This window comes from Triturus cristatus, chromosome 12, assembly GCF_964204655.1.
Source record: "Triturus cristatus chromosome 12, aTriCri1.1, whole genome shotgun sequence".
In the NCBI taxonomy this organism is placed as follows: Eukaryota; Metazoa; Chordata; class Amphibia; order Caudata; family Salamandridae; genus Triturus; species Triturus cristatus.
The window spans coordinates 664,455,974-664,480,466 of NC_140595.1; the positions used below are offsets into that span (position 1 = coordinate 664,455,974).

Below are 24,493 nucleotides of genomic sequence, written 5' to 3' on the forward strand. Positions count from 1 at the left end.
TTTGTGAAGGTAACTTTTCCAGCATGACTAACCTGGTCCCTGTATCTGGCCCCATGCTCCATTATCACCCTTATGACCAGATGACCGTGAGTGGCACTTTGTGCTTTTAGGCGCTATACTTACCTATAACTTTAAAATTGCACATCTCCGATTCTACTAATGAGATTTTTGGCATTTTGGAGCAATTTTATTTATTAAACTATTCTATTTTTCTAAATTAGTTTGGGATTTTTCCCACATTGGGTTTTCACTTTATTACTTTTTGTGTGCTGCATAAATACTTACCACAGTGCCCCAAAGTTAATCCTGACAGCTTTTGTGAGAAGCTACCAGAGGGTTAAGCACAGGCTGACTTAGTGGCTTTTGTGGTTCACTCTGACTGTGGTTGTTGTTTGACTGAGATTTCCACCCTCCTTAAGCGATGACACATTTTCTTAAAGAACCCATCCCATTTCTCAAACGTTTTCTGACATACTGGTAAATCAATTCATTACTCAAACTAAGCAGACATGCTGGAATCTTACTTAACACACAAGAAAACCAACAACACCAACTCATTTCCAACAAACCCCTCCACAGGTAGAATAACATAGACTCTCCACTCCTTCAAAGAATGACCACAAACTGAATTTTTGGTTCTAGTGAAGGCAAGCAAGCCAGCCGGTCACCCTTGCTACACTCTGCAAAGCACTTCAACGCTTCGTCTAGGGGAGTAGGCACAAAATAAATACAATTTACAATTACGTTTTGTCCTCCCAAAAGAAATCCTAACACAATTTCTAATTTATCCTGTTGAACCATTATGATACAATCCTGATGTTTTGCTCTCTCAAGCTTTCCAAGGGGCATTTTACAGTGAATGAAAACAAAGTTCAGAGGAAGTATATGCATTTGAATGATTTTTCCTCTTCTCTCTATGTTCCAACAACACAGTTAAAAACACTCTATAATAATTTAATGAAATAGTACTTCCGCCATTGTTTCACCCATTCGCAGAATGCTAAATATCGCAACAAAACTGCTAATTGTCAGTCAATCCTAACAAAACATCTATATAGAAAGAGTAGCCAAGTTAGGCAATGAAATCTAAAGTGGCTTATCTGACCTGCTCGTGTTAGCTTCCATTGAAAAACTGCTGAGAGTTGACAAGAGACTGATGCCTGACTCGGTCTCGATTCACAAAGAGTTTTCAATGAGTAGGCGTGATTTACTCTTGGAGTTCTCCTGACGCACTCTTGAATATCCTTGACACAGTCACATCTACTCATGGAAGAAAGCTTTGTGAATGAGGCTGGATTGGACTCTACTGCCCATTAATTACCTACCAGTTTAACCTGCCAGCAAGCTACTATGAATTCATTCATATTATCCACATAAATAAAGAGCATTTCTGTCCTGTCACAACACTTACTTCTAAAAGTGATGATAGGTTAATCTAGGCCTACGCTGATGCATTTTAAATACATTTTAACACATACAACCAATCCCTTCTTTCTAAACCTACTGCCAAAAGCACTTTATGATAGATCTAATCCACCCCCCAACACCCTCCCCCAACAATATGACATGACTCACAGCCATATGCCTTTTAGCACCCAAACTGATCCAACTATATTTGTTTGGGTCTTTAAGGATGGTTAAAAAATGTGCTGCACCAGATCAACAAACTGCATATAAGTACCTGAGGGCAGTAGAGGAACATGTTAACTGAGATGACGGACAGGTGGGTGGGATTGAGTCAACAGACACAAATACATGTAAAGATGCAAGACATACTTCTACATAATTAGAGTGGTCCTACTGTGTGCAGCAGTACTTGTTTACAAAATAGCCTAGAGTACAAGTGAACCATAACAGAGCTGTACATTTGTAAAGATGGCCAGGGCAATACTGAAACCTATGATTAGCTCGTACCATTAACAGTGCTTATACAGTGGAGCAAAACGATGACATCCTCCTGTTAAAAAGGTGGCTTTTGATGACGATTAGAAAAGCGGGCAAGGAGGTGTCAAATCTTAAATCCTGGGGAATGAAGCTCCAAAGCTGGAGTGAAATTGAAAGAATCAGACTTTCATCAGATTACAGAACAGAAATAAATTTGATAGATGTATAGGATAAAGTGACAGAAGACATGAATGAAGGCAAGTTATGTATGATTATCATCTAGTGCTGCCCACACTATAATCTGTATTGACTACAGCTACTTAAAAAACATGACTTACTATCACTCAAGTTAATGCTCCTCTTTTAGTTGATCTTGGAAGGATAAAAGGTAGAATTAAAGCTACCAGGATTTTAATTTGAAGATAGCACACTCACCTTTGCAATTAGTGTGCAATCCAACAGGCTTTTTTACCGGTTGCCTGTACTGCACATATCACAGTGTTTGATCATCTAAATCTGAAGCAAGGCCCATCTGATTAAGTTATTGGGTCATTTATGTCTTTTGGCACTAGAGAATCAAGACCCGGCCCAGATCTTATTATTTCCATTTTACAATGTGTTCTGGGTATGCCCTTCTTCCATTAGGCAATATTTGCACATCTCTATTTACACTTATCACAGCTCAAGCACTCAAATGTTAAACACCAAGATCCTGATTAGCAAAGTTAAACTTAGACATTAAGTCTATGTTTAGACCTGAAGTCTAACATTAAACCTAATGTATAACTTTAAACCTGAAGTCTAAAGTAAGACTTCAGGTCTAAATTTAGACTTCAGGTCTAAACTTTAGGTCTACGTTTACCTTTGCAAATAAAGCCAAATGTGAACATTCCATTCACACACCTTTCTCCAGCCTGGACACTCCACTAATACAAAGAACCACCAGTACTGCTTAATGACTCAACCTATTAGATGCTGGTTCAGTAGTGAGAGATTCAAACCAAGCATCCGAAATAGGAGATGGCATGTTTCTGTTCTGCTTTTCAATTCCCTCATATCAGCCCTAGCACTGTATTACACTACCATACACAAGGGCTAGTTTTCTGGTCATGCCTGAGGCAGTAACTTCCTTGTTCTGCCTTGGTAGAGACTTAAATAAGTTTCACCTACAAAACAGTGCAAGATGTCTGGTTGTGAAAAACTTATTTTGGGATTACCAAATCTTTCAATGGGCATAAAGTCCACCCATTGTCTACCAGTGGTTGGCTTTATATTCACTCATGCTTGTTTCTTATTTGATGGCTTGGCTTGTCCTGTCCATCGGGAAGCATAGTATCTTTACTACACTTATGCTTGGCTGACATGTTTTTCCACTGCTCACTCTGAGGAAATTACCTGTTTTTCTTTCAGGACTCGAAAAGATAACATGCTGTTTTCTAGGGCTCCCCTTCTTGTGCTGCTTCCCTCCCCCAAACACTTGTTCCAATACAGAGTGTGAGCACATATGAGAGAGAGAGAATAACTTGGCTCTCCCTCTCTCATATTTGCTACGGTCTTTCTCATGTGAGTCTCACCCACACTCTAAGTTGCTCTCCCCTCCTGTGATGCTTTTACCCTTCCCCTCTCCTGGCTTTATTTTTTCTCCTCCAGCTGCTTCCCTGGACCCACTCCTTCACTGTTCCCCAACTCCTCATGGACATTAAGATTTTTTCCAAATTTTGAAGGGATTAGCATCTGCCATTTGCTGCCAGGCACTACACTGCAAAACAACTCACTTTTGTTCACCTAACATGTTTTTAAATACCAATCTAAGTGGCATTTGCCATCTTAGATAGAGCAATAACAAAATAAATGGCACCCGTGTGATTGCGTGGGCCCATGCCTGCATGAGGATGCACGCACATGCTTACAGAAGGACGTGAACCAGCACTGTAGCTTTATCATAGTCTTTGTTTTTCATTTTTGTCAGTTCTACACAGCATCGTCAAGATAAATAAGCAAAGCCAATAGGCCCAAAACGTGAGCTCTAATGGCTTTGCCAATGCTTGCTTTTAGTATGAGAGTGCTGTATTCCAACATCTATTCCCATCCCAGCTGCCTGGCCCAAATAAGCAAGAGCCTCCACGTTGTTCTACTTCCTATAGGGTTAATAAGCAAACAGGGCTGTTCTGGCAAGCTGTGCTCTAAAACCTTGTTATCACTCTAGCTCTCCTTAAGTCCGAATATTGTATCAATAGAATAGAGTCTTGTTACCTCCAAAAGTGGTTGCATGATCTTCTCGTATTGCAGTCGGACGCGTTCACTTAGGAGCACTTCAAAGGTCTGCATCTCTGAGCCAGGCTCCAGTCCTCTTAGTGGACACAGGTTCTCCTATAGTGAGAGGGAAATGAATGGTAACATCTGGTAAGAGGTGCTGCAGTTGAGGAAAGTAATTCAAAGTCTGCTTCTTACATTGCCATTTCTAGGGCCATGTCCTACTCCAAACCCATTTTACATGGCATATGTACGAACCATGTTAAAGCGCCATTCTTTACCAATGAGAACTTGGTGACATAATTGCAATATACAAATTTAAAATACAAAAAGAAACTTCTACTGAGCGGGATGAAGCCTATTCATCGTTGTCAAATTCATCAACTGTATAAGAGAACAGACATGTGCTACCTTCCATTGACTGAAGCTAACTTATGACCAGCTTCCTGTCTCTGCCTCCCTACCCATGATTGTAGTCTGCAAGTATACACTGCATAGACTTACCTCTTCCTTTTTGAGGTGGGCGAGCATGGTCTCCATGTTGACATCGGCTTGGCCATGAACTGACCGTCCATGGATATAGAATCCATAGCATTTATGCTTTAGGATGAAGACTGAAATCTGAAGAAATAAAAATAGGTGGATCACTGTGCTAAACACACTATTTATGCGGTGGTTTGCAAACAATTTGTAGAAAATTACCCAGCATCTCCCCTACAACCAAATGTGGTGGAACACTTCTCCCCAGTTCCGAACCATTCCAGCGTGGTCTTAACATGTGACATGTCAAGACCAGTAAAAATCAAAGGAAATCGGCTAGCTGCACACATCTGCCATCCTCACAGTCCCCCAAAAGTTCCATTACACTCCTCTTTGGTATGCCTTATCGTAATAAAAATGTTAGTAGTTTCAAGAGCCTTTCCTAACAGACTTAATTGAGGCAAAGAATTCCAAATTAAAATCATACATTCACAGTCATAACAAACACCCTTCATTATAACTGCTCTCTCACAATCAATCCTCCTTCCCTTTCTGATATAAAGTTGTTACAAATCTGATGTTGTACTCCTCCAGACTCCCATGCACAACAAAGCACACAAGGCAGTAGCAAGTGGGCTTCAGCGCTGAAATGAGCAAGACCTTCCCCTGTACAGCTAGGATGAGCCTCATCCATTCTTCAAAACCTGTTAGATATCTGTGGTGATGGGCCCTAGATTCCCATACATCCTTCTCTTGTTACTTTTCCTCATACTAAAGTATACCACATGCCTGATCTGGCTTTATTGAATGGTGGTTTCATACCTTCTAGTCCTTTTAGCTGTCTCATACTTGACAACGGTGCCTCAAGTGTACTAGACCTTTCAAAGTCCCATTTACGAGACGCTGATGGCAATAAGGCAGTTCGGGCTGGACTGTTCCCATGAGGCACAGGGTCAGACTCATTTGCATATGGCCATGTCTGAACTGGGGTGGCAGAGTGGGCTAAAGAATGGTGATGGATTAAACCCAGATCAGTTGACTGGGGGTGAGTGCTTGCAATGTTCAACACTCCGTCCATCATTTCCTTTGGTTTTTGCTTTGTTCGCCATATGTTGGCAGGGTATGCTCAGACGTGAGTCCCTTGCTCACTTTGCCACTGGATTCAAGCAAGCCTGGCTGAAGACGGCTGAAATGCCAGAAACCGGTCCTAGGAAGCTTGTTTCCGGTCCAGGGAAGACATGGCTTGGCAGTTCGGGCTGGACTGTTCCCATGAGGCACAGGGTCAGACTGATTTGCATATGGCCATGTCTGAACTGGGGTGGCAGAGTGGGCTAAAGAACGGTGATGGATTAAACCCAGATCAGTTGACTGGGGGTGAGTGCTTGCAATGTTCAACACTCCGTCCATCATTTCCTTTGGAATAAGGCCTTTCAGATCATTCTACTTGGGGTCATGTGTACCTTAACACCTACTCTTTTTAGATGACCAAATACATTTGATAATTTTTTGTTCCGCTCTTCAGTGTAGGAAGCCTGCAAAAAAACACTACAAAACTGTCCCCTGCTGCGGTTGGCTGGGATTATGGATTTTGGCTTATGAAATAGTTCAGTGTACCAATGGACAAAACCTTTTCAGAGAAAATTGCTTGTGGAAATACCATACAATTTGCATCACAAAAAAATCGGAGTATGTGCCAGAGATGCAGAAGGACTGAGCCTCGAAAACCCTATTTACCTGCCAACCGAACACCCACTCAATCTGTGTAAGTGAGCTTCTGGATCCATGCAGGACAAAGGGTGAAAGAATTCTGTTTTGAGAGAGCTGGAAGAAGATGACTGAATCCCCTTTGAGTTTGTGGAAGTCCAAATGGATCTTTAAGGTTTTCCATCTTTTACTCTACTTCCCGGGATGGGTTTTGTTGTTGAAGTTGGTCCCATTGAGCTGAGAACCATTTAAACTATTATTTACAGTTGCTTAGATATTGTTCACTGAGTGTACTACTGCATCATAGCCTTAAAATAGTGACTTGGATTCAACACTCTGAAACTTTGAGCAGGATTAGGTGTTTAGCATGAGGTGTGAGCAATCTCCTGTTGCTAGCTGTAACTCTATTGAGTGTAGATCCGTTTTTAGCCATTACCGATACCCTGAACTGAATCTATTAACCACAATTACCTGTAAGGTAACTTGAATGATCCTGGTACACCAACAAGCCAGTAACTTAAAGCACTGTCCAGATTTTCTAATCAGTAGCACCGCCTTTCAGAGATTAAGGGCTCATTCACATTTGTGGGGTGGAATGCCAGGTTTTCTGCACAATTTCCACACCAGACTTGGATCTACCAAGCTATCCTACTTAAACATGTAACTAAAACAAAAATGGGGCAATGGACAAATGGATCATGACATCTTAGATATATTGTTCCTACAATGATGTATTGGATTGGCAACTCTGACAGAACGTTTTGGGACAGAGAACTGAACTGCTAAAGCCCTAATCAATTGCAATCAAAAATTATTCTGGTAAACCTAAATATTGACCCTAGAATTTTCTAGGGTGTTTTAAGTGATGGGTCATATTTTAACAGCCATCCGTTTTCCAGACATATGTTAAACACATACTATTTTCGTGCATAATAAATCTCATTGGTCATTAATTGTATAGTGGGTGATTAGTGGAGTATGATATGCGCACCTTCCAGGAATAATAGCGCCTCCTTAAATAAGCCTTGACCACTCACTCAAGCTACTGTTGAACATATTACAGGAGAATCTAGTCATTTACTAGAGGTGCCTTTGTATGCATGGCCCTCAGACTGTAGCTGACAATGACATTACTCACTACAGATGCCGGCCAGAACCCAGTGACTTTCCAAGAAACCGTGGGCAGGAGCTCACAGGCAGTTCACAAACAACAATCAATTATATACAATTGGTTACATTTCAAACACAATTCTACTGACTTCTTGGTCAATCCCAAAATGTAGACTTTTATTATTTTGTTTGCTCAAACAGGGCATACTGAACTCAACATAATTGGTGTCAAGCACATTGAAGTCAAACAAATCAACCATAAAATGGAAAAAGTTTTCCAACATAAACCAATCCCCACCCCACAGCCAAACATAGATTTATAACAAATGCATATCCTCAAGAATATCAAATCTGTTGACAAACTCCAAGAGTATTGATGCAATTGTCAAAACCCTTGTGCTCTTTAAGGCTGATGTTAAAATACTCTATTATCTCCTACATGCTGCAGCCACCTCATCACAAGCACCAGACCCTTCAAACACACCAGTGTCCTGTTGCTCCACTGGCTCTGGTTCATAGTTTCGATTTGCTCCAGAATGAATGGTCTCTGCTGCAAAGAGATTACTCTCCAGAAGCCAATGGGCCTGCTAGAAAAGCATCTAATTTCAGGAAGATATTGGATCCCCAGAAGAAAAGAAGTCTTTTGCCAGACAATCCCACTTTCCAATTAAAGTAAGGCTGGCATGACCAATCTCTGGTTATGCTTACCGCACTGAACACATTTGTACTATGAACACCAGGAACGGTGACCGTGAGGAGGATGATCAACTTACATTGCTTATGGAGCAAAGATCTACAAACTGGTGTATCTTGTCCTCCACAAACCGCTCGTAGATGCCAACAAAGAATATGATCTGAAAATATAAAGTGAGACATAATGCAAAAAATGCTTATTGTCCCTATTTGTGCAAATTGCATAATCTTGCAGACCGTGTCACCCTTTAAAATAAATAAATAGATGTGTTTGTGGAAATTTGAGGGAGAGTACTACATTCTTTTCACGGTTGTGGAATGTCCTAATTTTATGATACTTCAGCATACATCAAGAGCAGCACTTGTAGTAACTATGTGAAATGTTTAAGAACACATGCATTGTTTTGAGTGGGTGCAGTGCCAAATTGCAAAGTATGTTTAAACAGAGCAGTAGTATTTAATGAAGAAGAGGTTGTCTACCATAAACCTTACGCCGTGCTAGCCCAGACTAGGATAGCTCAGACACAGGCAGGCCTTTTCCAGTACAAGAGTGAGAATGCTGACTGCTCAATAAGGGGGCATCTATCAAAAGTTTAAGGACATGCAAGAGGAGCACCAATATCCCTGCCTGCCACTAGGGGATAGCATAAGCCAATTTCCATCAGGTATGTTTTTTTGAGACGTGGCCTGCAGGGCTCAATACAGACCTGCTGTCTGCCACTGGAGTGCTCAAGACATTACATTTAGAGATAAGACACTCTATAGATTCTTACATAGATCAATCAGGTCTTTGGAGTAATAAATATAATGGCGATTAGGTAGCAATGGAGCTTATGTGTTTCTACCTCCTCCCCTTAATTACACCAAACATACAAAATGAGTAAGAAATTCAACATGGAGCATGTTGGTAATAAACAGCTAAAGGCACAGCGTAACACAGGTAACTGGAGAAGAGCTTATGAGACATAAATATAGCTGGGGTGTGGAGTTCAAAAGAACTGGATACTGATTGTGGGAAATAAACAGTGGAGGGAGGATTTGGAGTAAAATAAATAGCTTAAGAAAGGTGTGAGTAATAAACAGCTGGGAGCATGGAGTAAGAACTATAGGGGATGGAGACTATAGGTAAGCAGAAAGTGACTGTGGGGCATAAACAGAAGGGTAATTGTGTAAGAGATGTTACTGGGGACCAGAATATGGGAAATAAATAACTTGGGGCATGGAGTGATTAGCATAACTGGGTAACTGAATATGAAAACTCAGCTGGTGTCATAAGTAAAAGTTAACTGATGAACCATGTGTGGTGAATAAATTGCTGAGGACAAAGATCAAGAGATAACTACGAAACTGTGGGACATATGTACAAGGAAGTGACGAAGTGCTGGGTTATCCTTCTTGGCTTAATGCCGCGCTCCCCACTTCTGAAACACAGGGCTGCCCCATATTTAAAACAATACGGTGCAGCCCTGTGTTTCCCCCTGCGCTGGCACTAAATTTAGCAACCTAGCACCAATGCAGGCACCCTTGCACTATAGAGCACGGGTGCTTACGTTGTGGGGAATGACTGTTTATGTGCAGGAAGGTGTCCCATTCCTGCACATAAAAAATTTTAAGTGGTGATTTGTAACTTCTATCTGTGCTGCCTTGTGCAGCACACATAGAGGTTGCAACTCGTCATTTATTTTTAAAATGATTGTTTATGTGCAGGAAGGGACACTTTCCTGCACATAAACAATCATGCATGGCATTTTGCTGGTTTTAAGTGTGCTGCACGATGCAGCACACATAAAAACCACATAAACGAGGAGAAATAATGCATTTCTCCACATTGCGCCCTGTTAAGACCAGGTTTTCCCTTGTCTTCATTTTGGCCCTGACCCATATTTTCGCTACCCTGGTAAATATGGGGCAGTATCAAAATCAATGGGTGTTGCGGCAGAACGCCTACAGCAACACCCATTGCCCACCCCTTTCATCCTAAGTATAGCGTGAAAAGGGGCCTTATTTACAAGGCAGCGTTAAGCCATGTTAAGTGGCTTAACGCTGTCTTCTAAATAAGGTGAAGACCATATCGCCACCACAACATTAAAAAAGTGATGTTATGGTGGGGATAGGGGCTTGGAAATATGCCCCTGAATGTGGCAAATATATGGCTAAGTGCATGGCGTGATAGAAAAAAACTGTGTAAATAAACAGCTGAGGTTATCTGGAGCTGTAAGTGGACTGCAAATGGGTGTCTGGATTAATGAATACAACTAAGCAAGTGAGACGAAGAGACAGGGGCATGAAGGATAAGAAACACAGCCTGAGAAGCGCTCCAGGAGTTCATGGAGATGAAGGAAGGACGAAAACGGCAGTACTTCTAGAACTGAGGGCCATCTTAGAGTGGTAGAATTCGAGTCATAGCAGCACTAGGAAAGAAACTCCAGCAAGACTGAGCACTACGAGCAACGCGAGCACTGCATTTGTGTGTTTGAGCTGTTTGAGCTTGAGCAGAGCTACAGAAATGCGGGTGCCGCGGGTGCGGTGAGTGCCGTGGGTGCCTTGAGACTCTCGCCTGACCTCCCGCCATTGAGCTGCGAGGCCCGCCTGACCTCCTGCTCAGGTAATCCAATTGGCCCTCAAGCTGCCAAACTAACATCAATCCCCATTTCTTCAAAAAGGAGTATATGGCTAGGTAGATCGGAGGATTGATCTAGCCGGGGACCTGCTGACTGCCATCCGCCTGCCTCCTGCCATACGCCATTCGCTTGTTGCCCACCTAACCACCCACAAATTGCTCCTAGGCTTGGCCAGGGCAACAGAGAAGAAGCCAGGTTAGAGTCTTTAATCCTGGTTGATTCAGGTGGGTGCGGCTGGACTGTGGTGAATGGTGCCTAGTGCATGGTGGTGTACAGTGTTATTTAACTCACCCCAACACACCTCCCACAGCTTGCTCTCCCTGTCTCTTTGCCTCCCTGATTGGCACCGAGCGAGTGCAGTTTTGAATAAAGGCCAAGGAGGATAACTAGCAATTCAGTCGTTTCGTCTAAAAAGAAATGAGATCTGGCAGGATCAGGGGGAGCGCAACTAGAACAAATAAGGAGACAAAAATGAGTAAGGGCAAAAGAGGATCTTTGTCACCCAAGGGCTGGACGGCCGAGCCCTGCTCCAAAACCAAAATTAGAGCAGACGTTTCCTCCCCTGACATGGGTCCCACTACAAGTGACATCAACTTGGAGGCAGGACCAACTCAGAATTGTCACAAATGGACACAGCCCAAGATTTATACAAAATTTCAGTTCCTAAAAAATCCGGGGGACGCCCTTTTATCAAGTTCAATTGCATCACAAGGACTCAAAATTCAGATTTCACCACTCAAACTATCGGATAATGGAGAGAACAGGACTCAAACCAATGACCAAAGCGCAACAACTGGTACAAAAAGCATCCCCGAGTCGAAAGACTTACCAATCCAATCACACAGTATATAGGCTCCAACACTAGCTGCGCAAAGTAACACCAAACTATTGCCACAAGGGCCACAGCGCCATCTAGAAGCTGAAATACTAAAAGCAATTACACCAAACAATCTAGAAACAACAAATAAGCCAGCAGGGCCTCTTGGACAAGCTGGAAGAAAATATAAGGACAAGCAGGAAGAGAGAGGCTGCAGTGGGGAAAAAGGGAATAACTGCATTACAAACAAGGAATTGTCTATAATAGAGATAGGCACATCACCTATCGCTAATAAAAAAACAAGGATCAGCTGGACTCCACTGCCAAATCCCCATTTAATATTTTCATCAATGCCCCACAGCACTGAACCAGTACTTGGACAAGAGTCAGAAAATGCCCCGGAATTATATCAAATGGACGAGGGGGACTGGGATAACTTACTGATAAACCCCATACAACAAACTCCGGTGATGCCCAGGGTGGACTCCCAAAACTCCCCCTCATCAGAGAACATAGAGTTGAAAGGGACTCAGGGCAGGGAGGTCCTATCACAGTGACCCAATTTAGGAATTTCAACCAATTTTCATCAAAAGCTGAATTCTGAAAATGCCTGGGCTAACTTACTCAAGACAGTACAACTTCTACTGGAAGCCCTCCAGTATTAGTCAGACAAAATGGATACCCAGCTAACTTTATTAAATACATTGGCAGTGTTTGTGGTGGCAATTGATGAAAAACTTGGTGCCCTTTTCAGAGCTCACACAGGAAACTACAAGAACGGAAGCTAAATTGTGGCTGCGGCCCAATAGTCGATAAACTCCTCTCTCTCCCCTTATTTCTGATGGACTTGTGCGCCCAAATTAAAGACTCCGTACGGAATCCTACGGAGTCTAATCAAAAGGCTACCCATTCCATTGAGGACAAGCACGGAATAAGCATACATACCACGGGAAATCCAGGTCTGACACCGTCTATCTCAAAACCAACAAGTACAGGAAATGCCAAAAAAGAAGAGCCCACTAATAAACGGGAATCAGTATCAGGACTCTCTCTGGGCATAGAGACAGAACTGGCTGACCCGGGAGCAACTTCTAATGCCAAACAAAGGCGAGATCAAAGGAGAAAAGGCAGGAATCAAAAATCGATCACAAAAAAGGAGGACTTTGCCCACCTCTTAAGGCAATTACCACCTGAAAAATTCTGACCTTTCAAATCAGACATCTCCAGCGGAAATAGACAAAACACAATCAAGTACATTGCGTCCTGGGCAAGGGTTGGTCTCAAACTCTAATCAAAAGCTTGCCTTCACGGGTTTCGTGCGACAAACATTGCCTGGGGAAGAAGGAGGAACCCGAACTTCTAAGGATTGCAAACTAGCCAGGGAGGAAGCTGAACACCAATTACTGCCATGCAGAATGATACCAGACAAAACTACCACACCGCGTCATGCTCCCAATGAAACATCTGCAGGACCCATGCTCAAAGATAACAAATTCTGTACAACCACCATCTCTACCAACCAGCCAGATCACCGAATAGAAAGGGCGTTAAATCATCCGCCCATTCCAGCATCCAATACTGGAGGAGATGAACATATAGAATTCAAACACGGTAGTATAAGAACGAATTCCGCTCATGTGGAAGCTATGGCGCTGCTCTGCGCTGGGCCAGTAAGAAACTTAATTCCAGACGATCAGAGCAGGGCAGAAGGAATCATAAAACCACCTCAAATAAGCACAGACATCCATGAGCCCATCAACAGACCACAATCAGAACCGAGGAAAGGACATCAATAGGAATGTGAAAACATTAGAGTTTGCACCAGCATACAGATCAAGAGGGGCTCATGATTTTTTTTAATTGACATGTTTTTATTAGGGTTTTTCATGTAATGCATTACAAGTAACAATCATCAGTATAAGCGTAAGTTATTGTACCATAGCACATCATAACATCATGGACCTTTAAGGAAGTTAGCGTGTGCGTGTGCTGTAGTCTGTCAGTGGCTAAGATCTCCTGTGGTGTCTTGAGAGGCTCGTCTTCCCAGTGGTCGGCTCTATCTGGCCCCCATGTATATCGTCCTGGTCGTGCCTACATTTTCCGTCTCGGTCGGGGGTCAGCTGCACCTTCCTGCCGTGGTCCAAGCTGCGGTCCCTTCCTTCCCGGATTCCCTGTCATGTCATGTAACTACAAACAACGGTGTGTAAACCGCTAACTGGGGCTCTTGCTGCCTACGGGGCGGCTTGAGGAGGGCCCTTGAGTAGGGGAGGGGCCTCGGAACTGGGTAGAGTAGGGGAGGGAAGGAGGTAGTGTGGGAAGTATGGGGGGAGGAGAGAGTGCGGGGTCGGCAGACGAGAGAATCTCGTGGTAGATTATGTATGGACTGGTGGTAGGTGTGTGTGGTGTGCTCCGGGGATCCCTGGGGGGGGGGGGCGGCGGGCCCGCTACTTGGCATGAGGCGGGGGGATCGGGTTCATACTTGCTCTCGTGCCTAGGCATGTTACCTGCCTTATGGGTCGCCTGTATCCCCTGTCGCTTCGGGGCAGTCGGGGGGGCCGCCGGGGCACGGGGGCGGATTGTGTCAGGTCTGGGGTTTCCCCCGTCGCTCCTGTTTGCTTAAAAAGGATGAGGAGCTGAGCCCACTCCATAGATATCGGGTGTTTGCAGGCGCCTTTTGCCTCCTCCTCTCGCAGCAGCTCCTCCTCTGCTGCACCCCACTTGAGCACCGCGCCCACCCATGCCGGACTGGATGGCCCCTCCGGGGCCCTCCAATGCATCGCGATGTTCCTCTTCGCGAGGAGAAGGGCCAAGGAAATGAACTTCCCGGATACCTTTGCGGATTTTCTCCTCGGGGTCATCCCCAACGCGCATTCCTCCCAGGTGGTGGCGGACGGGAGTTCGGTTGTTGCTTGAATGGCTTGGTGTACTCCCCCCCCCAGAAACCTTGTATGGACGGGCAGGCCCAGAACATATGTTTGAAATCGGCGTCTACCTGGTGGCAGCGGGGACATTCAAATCGTGTATCGGGGTAAAACCGGTGGAGCTTGTCCGGGGTGAGGTATGCCCGGTGTAGGATATTAAATTGGATATTTTTAAAACGCGCGTTCCTGGACACCTTTTTAGGAGACTCCAGGGCTTTACGCCACTCTGCGTCGTTGAATACTCTGCCGGCGTCGTTTTCCCATGTTTCTCGGAGTTTGTCTAGGGAGACGTCTGTGAGCTCCCGGATCGCTTTATACAGCCAGGTGATGAGGTGGCTGCCCGCCCCCATCCGCAGCACTGTGTGCAGCACCGGATGCGTCGGGGGTTCCCCATCGCGTGTGTGCCAGAATTGGCCACCACTCTCCAGCAGCTGTCTGTGTTTCAAAAACTGCCCTTGGGGGAGGTCATGCCACTCCACTAGCTGTGCGTACGTCCTCAGCTGTCCCTCTTGGAACAACGCCTCCATCTCTGTGACCCCGTGATCCGTCCACACCCGGAGGGCCTCCGCGGTGTAGTATCCAATCCGTCGGGGGAAGCCCACAAGGGGGAGCAGAGGGGAATATATTGGCTTGCCCCTCGACATGCGGTGGATCCTCATCATGCATCTGCGGGCTATAGCAACCTGGAGCGGGTGTGTACGTGCCGGTTTGGAGCCCGGCATGAGTAGTCGGCGGATCACCGGCAGAGGAAGTTTGCCGCCCTCCGTGATCGTCTCCCCTACATGTCGTTCCGCCGTCCAGTGGGACAGCCACTGGAGCTGTGCCGCGAGAAAATACGATTCAAAGGATGGTGCCCCCAGGCCGCCAGCGGTCGTGGGGAGGTACAGTGTGCGCAGCGCTACTCGGTGTCGGCCGCCCCCCCATATCAGGGCTGTCAGCAACGCGTCTAGTTCCCGGAAGAAGGAACGCGGCGGTATGATGGGGAGGTTCGCGAAGTAGTAGAGCATCCTTGGGACCATGATCATTTTTGCCAGAGCAACGCGCCCTATGGGGGCTAGCGGCAATGTCTTCCAAAACCCTACTGCCGAACGCAGGCCTGTCAGTGCCCTTTGGTGGTTCCCCTCAAAGAGGTCTCAGGGGGAGTGATATAGGCGCACCCCCAAGTATCTGGGGGCCGTCCCGTCCCATCGCAGCGCCTGATCGCCCAACGTGATCTCTAGGGGTTCCGTGTGGGTGCCCAGAGGGAAAATGGACGATTTCTCCCAGTTGACCCGGAGTCCCGAGAGTTCCTCGTATTCTCGCAACGTTGCCCAGATGGGCGTGAGGTCGGCCGAGATATCACGGACATATATCAGGAGGTCGTCCGCATATAACGACACACAGTGGGTGACGTCCGCTATGGGTATCCCCCATGCGCCCCCCTCCCGTCGTAGTCTTATGGCCAGAGGTTCCATTGCTAGGGCGAAAAGGAGAGAAGAGAGGGGGCATCCCTGCCGGGTCCCGCGGGTCACTGGAAACGGCGCCGATATAAGTTTGCCGAGTCTCACTCTGGAGGTGAGGCCTCTGTACAACAGCCGGGTATAGGCCAGCAGCGTGGGCCCCACACCCACGAGCCGCAGAACCTCGAAGAGGTACGGCCACAGCAGGGTATCGAACGCCTTCTCCAGGTCCAGGACCAGACACGCCGCCCGGGAATATCGTTCTTTCGTCTGATCCTGAATGTGGAAGAGGCGACGCAAATTATGTGAGGTGTTACGCCGGGGAACGAATCCACACTGGTCCGCGTGCACCAGTGCGGGAAGGATTTGGCTGTAACGATCCGCTAAGATTTTCCCGAGGATCTTGCAGTCTGTGTTCAAAAGCGTTATCGGCCGGTAGGACGCCGGGAGCTCGGGGTCTCTGTATGGCTTCAAGAAGGTCACTAATATCGACGTCCGCATCGAGTCCGGGAGCATTTGGCGGGCCACCGCCTCTTCGTATATGGAGACCAGCCGCGGTGCCAAGAGCATCGCGAACGTGTGGTAGTACTCGACCGGGAATCCGTCCGCGCCCGGTGCTTTCCCGCGCGCTATGTGTCATGTTCACAGCGCCTGCCGTCTTCCCCGCTTCCCCGCTAACACACACAGAAACGGCCGAGGGACTCACTTCCGGCTGGAGGGTTAGTCACGGTCTAGTCTTTTGACAGGCATAGCGGTTCACGGAAGCACTTCCAGGGGAAACGCTTAAACATCGCGTTTCCCGCCGGCTCTGTGCTTCGGATTCCGCTGGATGTGTAGAACGACGCGAGACGCTGATCCTGGTGAACGGAAGACTTCAGAAGCGGTCTGGTGCTTCCCGGACTGGAGCGCTGCTGTTGGTCTTCGTTGTCTCTCTGGGGAACAGTCAAGGTACATTCGTTCTCACTAACTGTGGAGTCATCGTAACGCGGTTGCGTTATGGGTGGCCAGGTGTTCTAATCCGCGCTGAAGCGCTATTTGATGATTTTGGTTCTATCCGTTCAGGAGCGCTTAGGGTTATTTTGAGTTTGTCCGCGCAGGAGCGCTTTATGGTTCTTTTTGGGTTTAGTCCGCGCTGGAGCGCTTTATGATGATTTTGGTTCTGTTCGCGCAGGAGCGTTTGTTCGTTCTCCTTGGTTTCCAACATTTGCTTTCCAGGGATGCCAGTATTTTGTTATATCCAAACTCGTCCTACATACGCGCAGGAGCGCTATTCTTTGAGGTCATGAGAGCCTAGCACTGACACCATTACTCTGTTGGACCTTCCTTGGAGCTGTACTATTCAGGGTCTCGTGGTCTGCTACCCACTGGTGAGCCTCCAAGTTTGGGGACCTGGCTTTTCTGTGTGTGTTTTGCGTATCTTGCATTAAGCAGGAGTTTGGGTTCTTCACTAATCTGGGTCTTACTTGTCTTCCAGTTGGCTCCGAGACACCCTTCACCTCAACCCCCGACTTTCTTACTGGCTCCCTTCCCTGCGTCCATCTCATCCCTGCTGGGTTCTACTGTCCACACGGGTCAGGTGGGTACAGGGGCGGGCGCTCTTGTCGTCTCTGCGGACTTGCTTCACAGGCAGAGGTAAGCATTGTGGGGCACCCGACACTAGGGCTTTAATTGCTTGCTTTACATCGACCGGTTTGAGTTTCTTGTCTAGGTCTTTCCCGATTGCGGGGTGGATCTGGGGTAGGGTCAAGCCATCTAGGAATCCGGCAAGGTTTCCCGCTGGTCCGACCCGTGGGGATCGGTACAGGGTCGCGTAGTACGTGCGGAAGATGTGCAGGATATCCGTCTGTGTACCTTTGAGTTGCCCGTCCGGGGTCCGGAGTTCAGTGATTGGGCGCGGCACTGTATCTTGCTTAGCTAGCCAAGCCAGCAGGGATCCCGCCCTATTCCCCTCTTTGTGTGTCCGAGCCGCATATGCTCGAAAGTTATATTTGCGCAGATCTCGCATCGCCGTGGCATGGGAGGATTTGGCCGCTGATAGTTGCGCCTCGGTGGCGGCTCCTTGGTCTACTCTCCTCGAGAGTTCCGCGAGCCGGGTCTCCGCCCCTTGCAATGCCCTGTCTAGCATTCTTCTGACCCCTACTACTTGTTGAATGCAGTGGCCTCTGGCGCTTACTTTGAATGCATCCCATTCAAATGATCGTGCGGATGCCGTGTTATCGTTTTGTCTAAAGTGGCCCTGCATAAATTCCTCAAGGTTTTGGCGGAATACCGGGTCTGTCAGGCATTCTCGGGGCATCCTCCATGTTGGGATTGGGGGGTGAGGGGGTTTCCATCGGAGGACCGCCGTGTGCGCATCGTGATCCGACACTACTCTGCCTAGGTAGTCCGACTCCTGTACTGTGGATAAGAGCGACGCGGAACATAGGAATCTGTCTAACTGGACCCTCAGATCGTGTGGGATCGAGTGAAAGGAGTACAGCTTCGTGGTGGGATGGCGTGTTCTCCAAATGTCTGTTAGTCCCCATCTGTCTGCCCAGTTGCGAAGGTCTGTGGCTTGTTTGTATGCTGGCGAGTGGGCTTGTGGCGGGTGTGAGCGGTCGAGGTGTGGATCCAGGGTGCAATTGTAATCCCCTCCCAAGAGCCATGGGACCGATGTGTTGGGGGCCAATGTGTGGGTGAGTTTGCCCCAGAAACCCTCCTGCTCTGTGTTAGGGGCGTATATACTACCTATCAGTAGTTGTTGGCCCTCTAGCAGTCCCGTCAATAGTGCATAGCGGCCCTCTTTATCCACAAGTCTGTTTTGCTCCTTAAAGGGCACCCCCGGTCTGATCCAAACGAGCGCACCCCTAGCGAACGCAGAGTAGGTCGTGGCACAGATGATGCCTCGCCATTTTCTCTGTAGTCGGTCCGCCTCCCCTGCCGTCAGATGCGTTTCTTGTAAGAGTGCTATCTGGGCCTTTTGTCGCTTGATGTAGGCATAAACGGAATATCGCTTGCGGGCTGTATGCATCCCCCGAACATTAAGTGTCAGGAATTTTATGTCCGTGTTGGGAGAGTTGTGAGATATGTTGTGGGAGGTCATGTGTATACGTCCTTGTTGCAGTGTGGGCTCTTCGGCCGTCGCACCCAACCCCTCGCCCACCACCTATCGTCCGTCTGTGTATTGCCTCGTCTGTGAAGGTTGTCTTGCCCGCTCTGGGAATGACAGGGAAGGAACAGAGGGGGTAAGGAAATGAACTGTAACAAGGGTGGGAAACAGTCCCAATGCTGGGGGCGCATCGTGCGAAGCGATGCGCCCAAACTGGTTGCCATGGTGTAGCTTTAGTTCGTAAGCGCGGGGGTGGTGAATCCAGTGGCTGCCGATTCCCACTCCGGCGGTTGCCCGTAAAACATTGGTGTCTATACATGTCCTGCCCGGTGTCGGGCTCCGTGGTTATTCTGTTCCACGTGGTCTGCCGGGCCGTTCGTGCTCGTTTTGTCGCCGACCCGATCCGTGGGCCCCTCGTCAGATGAGTGTGTCCGCGGTCTGGGGGGTCACCACAGGGGGTGTCATCGAGCCCTCTCGTGATCCTGGCGTTGTGCTCTTTTCGTCATCTGAGCTAAAGATGTGAGGGCCTCGCTCCGAGTCCGAGCCCCTATCCTGGGGACTCAGGGTGACCACCGCCTGGAGTGCCTTCCGCCGCTCCGCGATGATCTGTGCGAGGTCTGGAGAGCTGGCGGTGGTAGTTCCAGTCTGTCTGTTAAGCGGCGTGGAGGACGCCCTACGGGTATCATGGTCAGGCAAGGGCCGGGGCCATCCCCGGGTTGTCGTGTGTGCTGCTCCGCCCAGGCTGCCGCATCACCCGGGTCCGTGAAGAAGTGTGTCTCGCCTCCATAGATGATCTTGAGGCGGGCCGGGAAAAGGAGCGCATATTGTATGTTCTTCGAGCGCAGGGTACGCTTCACGGCCAGGAAGGTGGCCCGTTGCTGCTGAACCGCATGGGAGTAGTCCGGAAACAGCATAACTTGTTTGTCTTCCAGCTGCAGCCGTCCCCGCTGTCTGGCTGCCCGTAGGATAGCGTCCCGGTCCTGATAATGGAGGAGTTTGAGCAAGAAGGGGCGAGGGGGCATACCCGGTTGCGGTCTGCGGGCCGGCACTCTGTGGGCCCTTTCCACGGAGAAAAACGCGGTGAGTGCGTCTGCGGGTGTGAATGTGGGTATCCAGTCCGAGATGTATTTGACCGGATTGGGCCCTTCGATGCCTTCCGGCAAGTTCATGATCCGGATGTTGCTCCGCCTGGAGCGCCCTTCCAAATCATCTGTCTTAGTCTCCAATACCTTTATCCTAGCAAGTAGGTCCTGGAGCGTGTTGTCGTGCTTTTGCACCTGCGGTTCCAGTGTTTGGAGAACGTGCGCGCTGTGAGCCACTTTGTCCGCCAGTTTCCTGTGGTCGTCGCGAAGGAGGCCCAGGTCCGATGACAGCTCGCCGAATCTCCCCTCTAGTGCCACTCGAGATTGTTCTATGGCTGCCAGGACCTGGTCCAGTTTTCTTGACGTGGGGTCATCCTTGACGGGTTCCGTGCTGTGGGGGGGCCTCGCCGGCGTCGACTCGGTCGTCCTAGTCTGGTGAGAGGCCAGCAGCATCCCTGCCGTTTTTTGACGACCCATCGTGGGAGGGGGGGGGAGATCCTTCCGCGTCTGTGAATACGTCCGCTCACCGATGCCCACACGCTGGTTGGTCCGGTAGGCCCGCTCTTCTCGCCGTCGTGGCACGTCAGGCGGCCATCCCCATCGGGCCGCGCCCCACCGTCTCGTCGGGAAGTGCACCACCTGCGTTCCTCCTGTCCTCGGCTCGGTCAAGGGGCTGGTGCACGGGACGCCCGCGACCCCGCTGCGCCCGCGGGCCCGTCCCGTTCTTAGGGCGGAGACGTGCGTGCCGCCCTCGTCTGTCCTCAGGAGTTACGACCAGGCCTGCCCCCGCGACGCTCAGGGGCTCGCTCGGATCGCCACACGCCCCACGTGGGCCCCGTGCAGCCCGTCGGGCCTCGTGATGTCAGTGCCACACGCTGCACGCACCTCCCGATCCGACAGTCCCTCGGAGGTCGCGTGGCGCGTTCAATAGGACCAGTCCAGTGACGGCGCACGGTCGGGGGCCCCTCTCTCCCCTGCCGGTGTCCCCGTCCGAGGCTTCCCGGTAAGGCCGTGGCTAGGGTCCCTCGTCTTGAGTTCTCGATGACGGACCACACCCCACACCCCCATCAGGCGCTGCACCAGCTCTCTCCCTTATATAGGACGCTGGGGGGGGGGGCCCTTGGAGTCTCTCCGGCGCTCGCGCCCCGCTCGAGGCTCACCTGCTGAGCGGGCCGCTCTGTCCGGTTGCCTTCGTCCTGGCTCGAATCCAGCTCGGTATCCTCCGTCCACCGCCACTGGGGGGAAGGGCAGGGGGATCAGCGCTCTCCCGCCGTCTCTCTCACGGAGCCGCCGGGGCCCCCAGATCGACCCTCTGGGTCCCGCTCCTGCCTCACCGTCGCTGTGCACCCTCACGGGCGGTCGCGGTCTCCAGCCAGGCTACACACATCGTCTGGGACGCTGCGGCTCCCCCATCTTGTCGCCGCTTCGCTCCGCTCCGTCCGCCATCTTGTGTGCAGCCCGTCCGAGGCCACACACGGAGCCTCCAGCGCCGTTCCAACCTTGATTGCGGGGATCCGGAGCCGGTCCGGTGGGTCGCCGCTGCTATTGGACTCGGTGTGCTTCGCTGCAGGGTCGATGGACGCCCGGGGCAGGCAGGATTGATTGTGTTACGGGCCGCCGAGTATCCTCCATCCACTGCCACTGGGGGGAAGGGCAGGGGGATCAGCGCTCTCCTGTCACCTCGCTCCCGGAGCCACCGGGGCCCCCAGATCGACCCTTCGGGTCCCGCTCCCGCCTCACCGTCGCTGTGCACCCTCACGGGCGGTCGCGACCCCCAGCCAGGTCACACACATCGTCTGGGACACTGCGGCTCCCTCATCTCGTCGCCGCTTCGTTCCGCTCCGTCCGCCATCTTGTGTGCAGCCCGTCCGAGGCCACACACGGAGCCTCCAGCGCCGTTCCAGCCTTGATCGCGGGGATCCGGAGTCGGTCAGGCGTGTCGCTGCTGCGGTTGGACTCCATGCGCTTCGCTGCGGGGCCGATGGACGCCCGGGGCAGGTAGGAGTAATTGTGTTACGGGCCGCCGAGCAGGAGCCTCAGGGAGAGGAGTCCGCCATCTTGGCTGGCTCGGCCACGCCCCGCCTCAAGAGGGGCTCATGATATATTAAATTGAGGGAACATTCTTCGTTTATTATCACATATACCCTCACTATCGGAGGTAAACTCAACTGACCTGGACTCAGTAGAGTTTGTCAGCCAAAGGGACCTTTGGGGGGGTAAGGCCACTCGTAAATCATGGAGGTCGGAAACCATTGCACAAAAAATATTACTGGAAAGTACGACATTTGAAAACTGGGGCATAAAAATAAAACCCATCAACTCACCTGGTTATCCAGCACCACTAATACAGTTGCAAGGGGAAAGACGGATAACTGAACGGTCCAACAACTCTAAGTCAATACTGAGAGGGACCAGGGGTCCCCCGACGGTCACCATGAGGCAGCCACAGGATTCAGGGAGACATCACCCGAATCATTTACATCAAGGTCTTTGCCACAAAGACTCAGGATGGCCCATGAGGGTAGTTACCAATCAAGTAATAAGCAACTGACAGAATAGCAGGTATAATCTGTCAGAAGGTGAAATAAACTTAAGGATATGCTCATGGAACATCAACGGGCTAAACAGCAAGCTGTCAGACCATGCCTTTGTGAATTATCAAAAGTCATTCCATATCATTGCTTTCCAGGAGACATGGATGACGGATCCACCACATCTACAAGGATATTTACGCTTCTATGCACCAGCCCTTAAAAGGGCAAGATTTGGTCATCTGCAGGGAGGCTTGGTGATCTACGTGAATAACACCTGTGCAAATTCAGTCCATTCAGTGGCCTTAACAACACCAGAATCCATCACTATAAAAATCTCCACCATAAAGGAGCCATCAGGGAATGTGCACATGCATATAGTAATGATAAACACATACATACATCCTAACAGGAAATCTAACGATGCAAAACAACTGGCCAACTTCGTAGAGTTTTGCATGAGCGAGGTCAATACACCAGATATGATACTGTCAGGAGACTTTAATTTACATCTACTTGGCCCATCAACAGCGGAGGAAGTTTCTACACATAACCAGTTATGGAACATCCCGCAACAGGGTACCAATTCATCAGTAGCTCCCTCAAAAATCGGTCAGCGTCTTATAGAGGATCTCAAACATCTCATGCTTAGAGCAGCGAATGGCAGAACTATAGGTGATACACCCCCTGCATTCACCTATCAATCATCAAAAAAAACTCAACGCTGGACTATACCTTTGTGTCCCTAACTCTCTTTAATGACATTTTTTCATTTAGCATGGGTGACAAAGTCGATAACGATCACCGGCCCCAGGAACTTATATTGCGCACAAATATCCCAAGATTAATGAAATGGAAGGGCCTACCAGGCACAACCACTACAATCAACTTTAGGAAAATAAAGTTCACACAAGTAACGCAAGATAACTTCCAGGAAGCTGCTAAATATCCTATTTGAATCACAGGAAGGAGACATCGAAATGGAGAGATGGACAATTTATATACATGCCCTGGCAACATCTTTTTCCGCCCCAATTAAATCTAAATCACAGCAGGGTTATAGAGGACACACTAACTTCACCATGCTGCAAAAGAGTAAGATAAGATCCATCAAAAATAGCATTAACTACTCCTTGCGGCAGGTGCGCCGATCTCCAACCAACATCACAAAACTAGCTGAATTGTGACAGCAGAAAACACGACTGAAGCAAGCAATTTGGGAAGCTAGGCATGATAACGAGGATATCCAATGGGCGAAACTGCATGTGGACTCTAAGCTGAAAAACAGTGTGAGATTTTGGGAAACAATAAAAAGATTCATCCATCCGATGCACGAGGGTCTGTCTTCAAATATATCCGAAGAAGACTGGGCCACAGAGGGGAAGGGACTCGAAGCTCCTGGATGTTGTGGTCTCAAAAGTGTATAGAATAATTTTTGGATTACCAACACGAGTCTCTCCAGCACAAATTAGGCTCGAGTTTGGTGTTCAAAAACAGACCATTGCAAGAAAAGGTGCGATAGTCATTTTCTGGGACAAAGTAAGGAAATCCAAATCAGGTACCCTAAATTGGCACTTGTGGTCTGAGCTACAACAGAAAGAAGCATTACCAGCGGCAAAATATTTAGCAGCTAGTCTGTCCACTTTGGGTTTTACCGAACTTTGGGCAACTCCTATAAGTCACTGCTTCCTGAAAAAAATCAACAAAGAAAATAGTAAAGAATCAATCTTGGATTGAAGATAAGGCAGCCCTACAAGGAGGTCGCATGGCTGGATGATCTTGAGTTCCTATTCCTCCTTGGCTGCACAAATGTATCTAGCTTCGGGTTTTGCCAAATGTACAAAAATTAAAATTTTAAAATACAGATTAG

The 24,493-nt window shown here is 48.6% G+C and overlaps 1 protein-coding gene across 2 annotated transcripts in view; it reads right to left on the minus strand.

Moving 5' to 3' along the window:
• Positions 1-24,493, minus strand: part of LOC146780066 (meckelin-like) — a 400,358-nt gene that overhangs the window by 122,799 nt on the left and 253,066 nt on the right. For both annotated transcript variants that reach the window (XM_085637891.1, XM_085637890.1), the window contains exons 22-24: positions 8,205-8,285; positions 4,642-4,758; positions 4,138-4,254 (exon numbers count right to left, since the gene is read on the minus strand). In XM_085637891.1, coding sequence (XP_085494017.1) covers positions 4,138-4,254; positions 4,642-4,758; positions 8,205-8,285 — 315 coding nt within the window. The remainder of the gene's footprint in view (positions 1-4,137; positions 4,255-4,641; positions 4,759-8,204; positions 8,286-24,493) is intronic.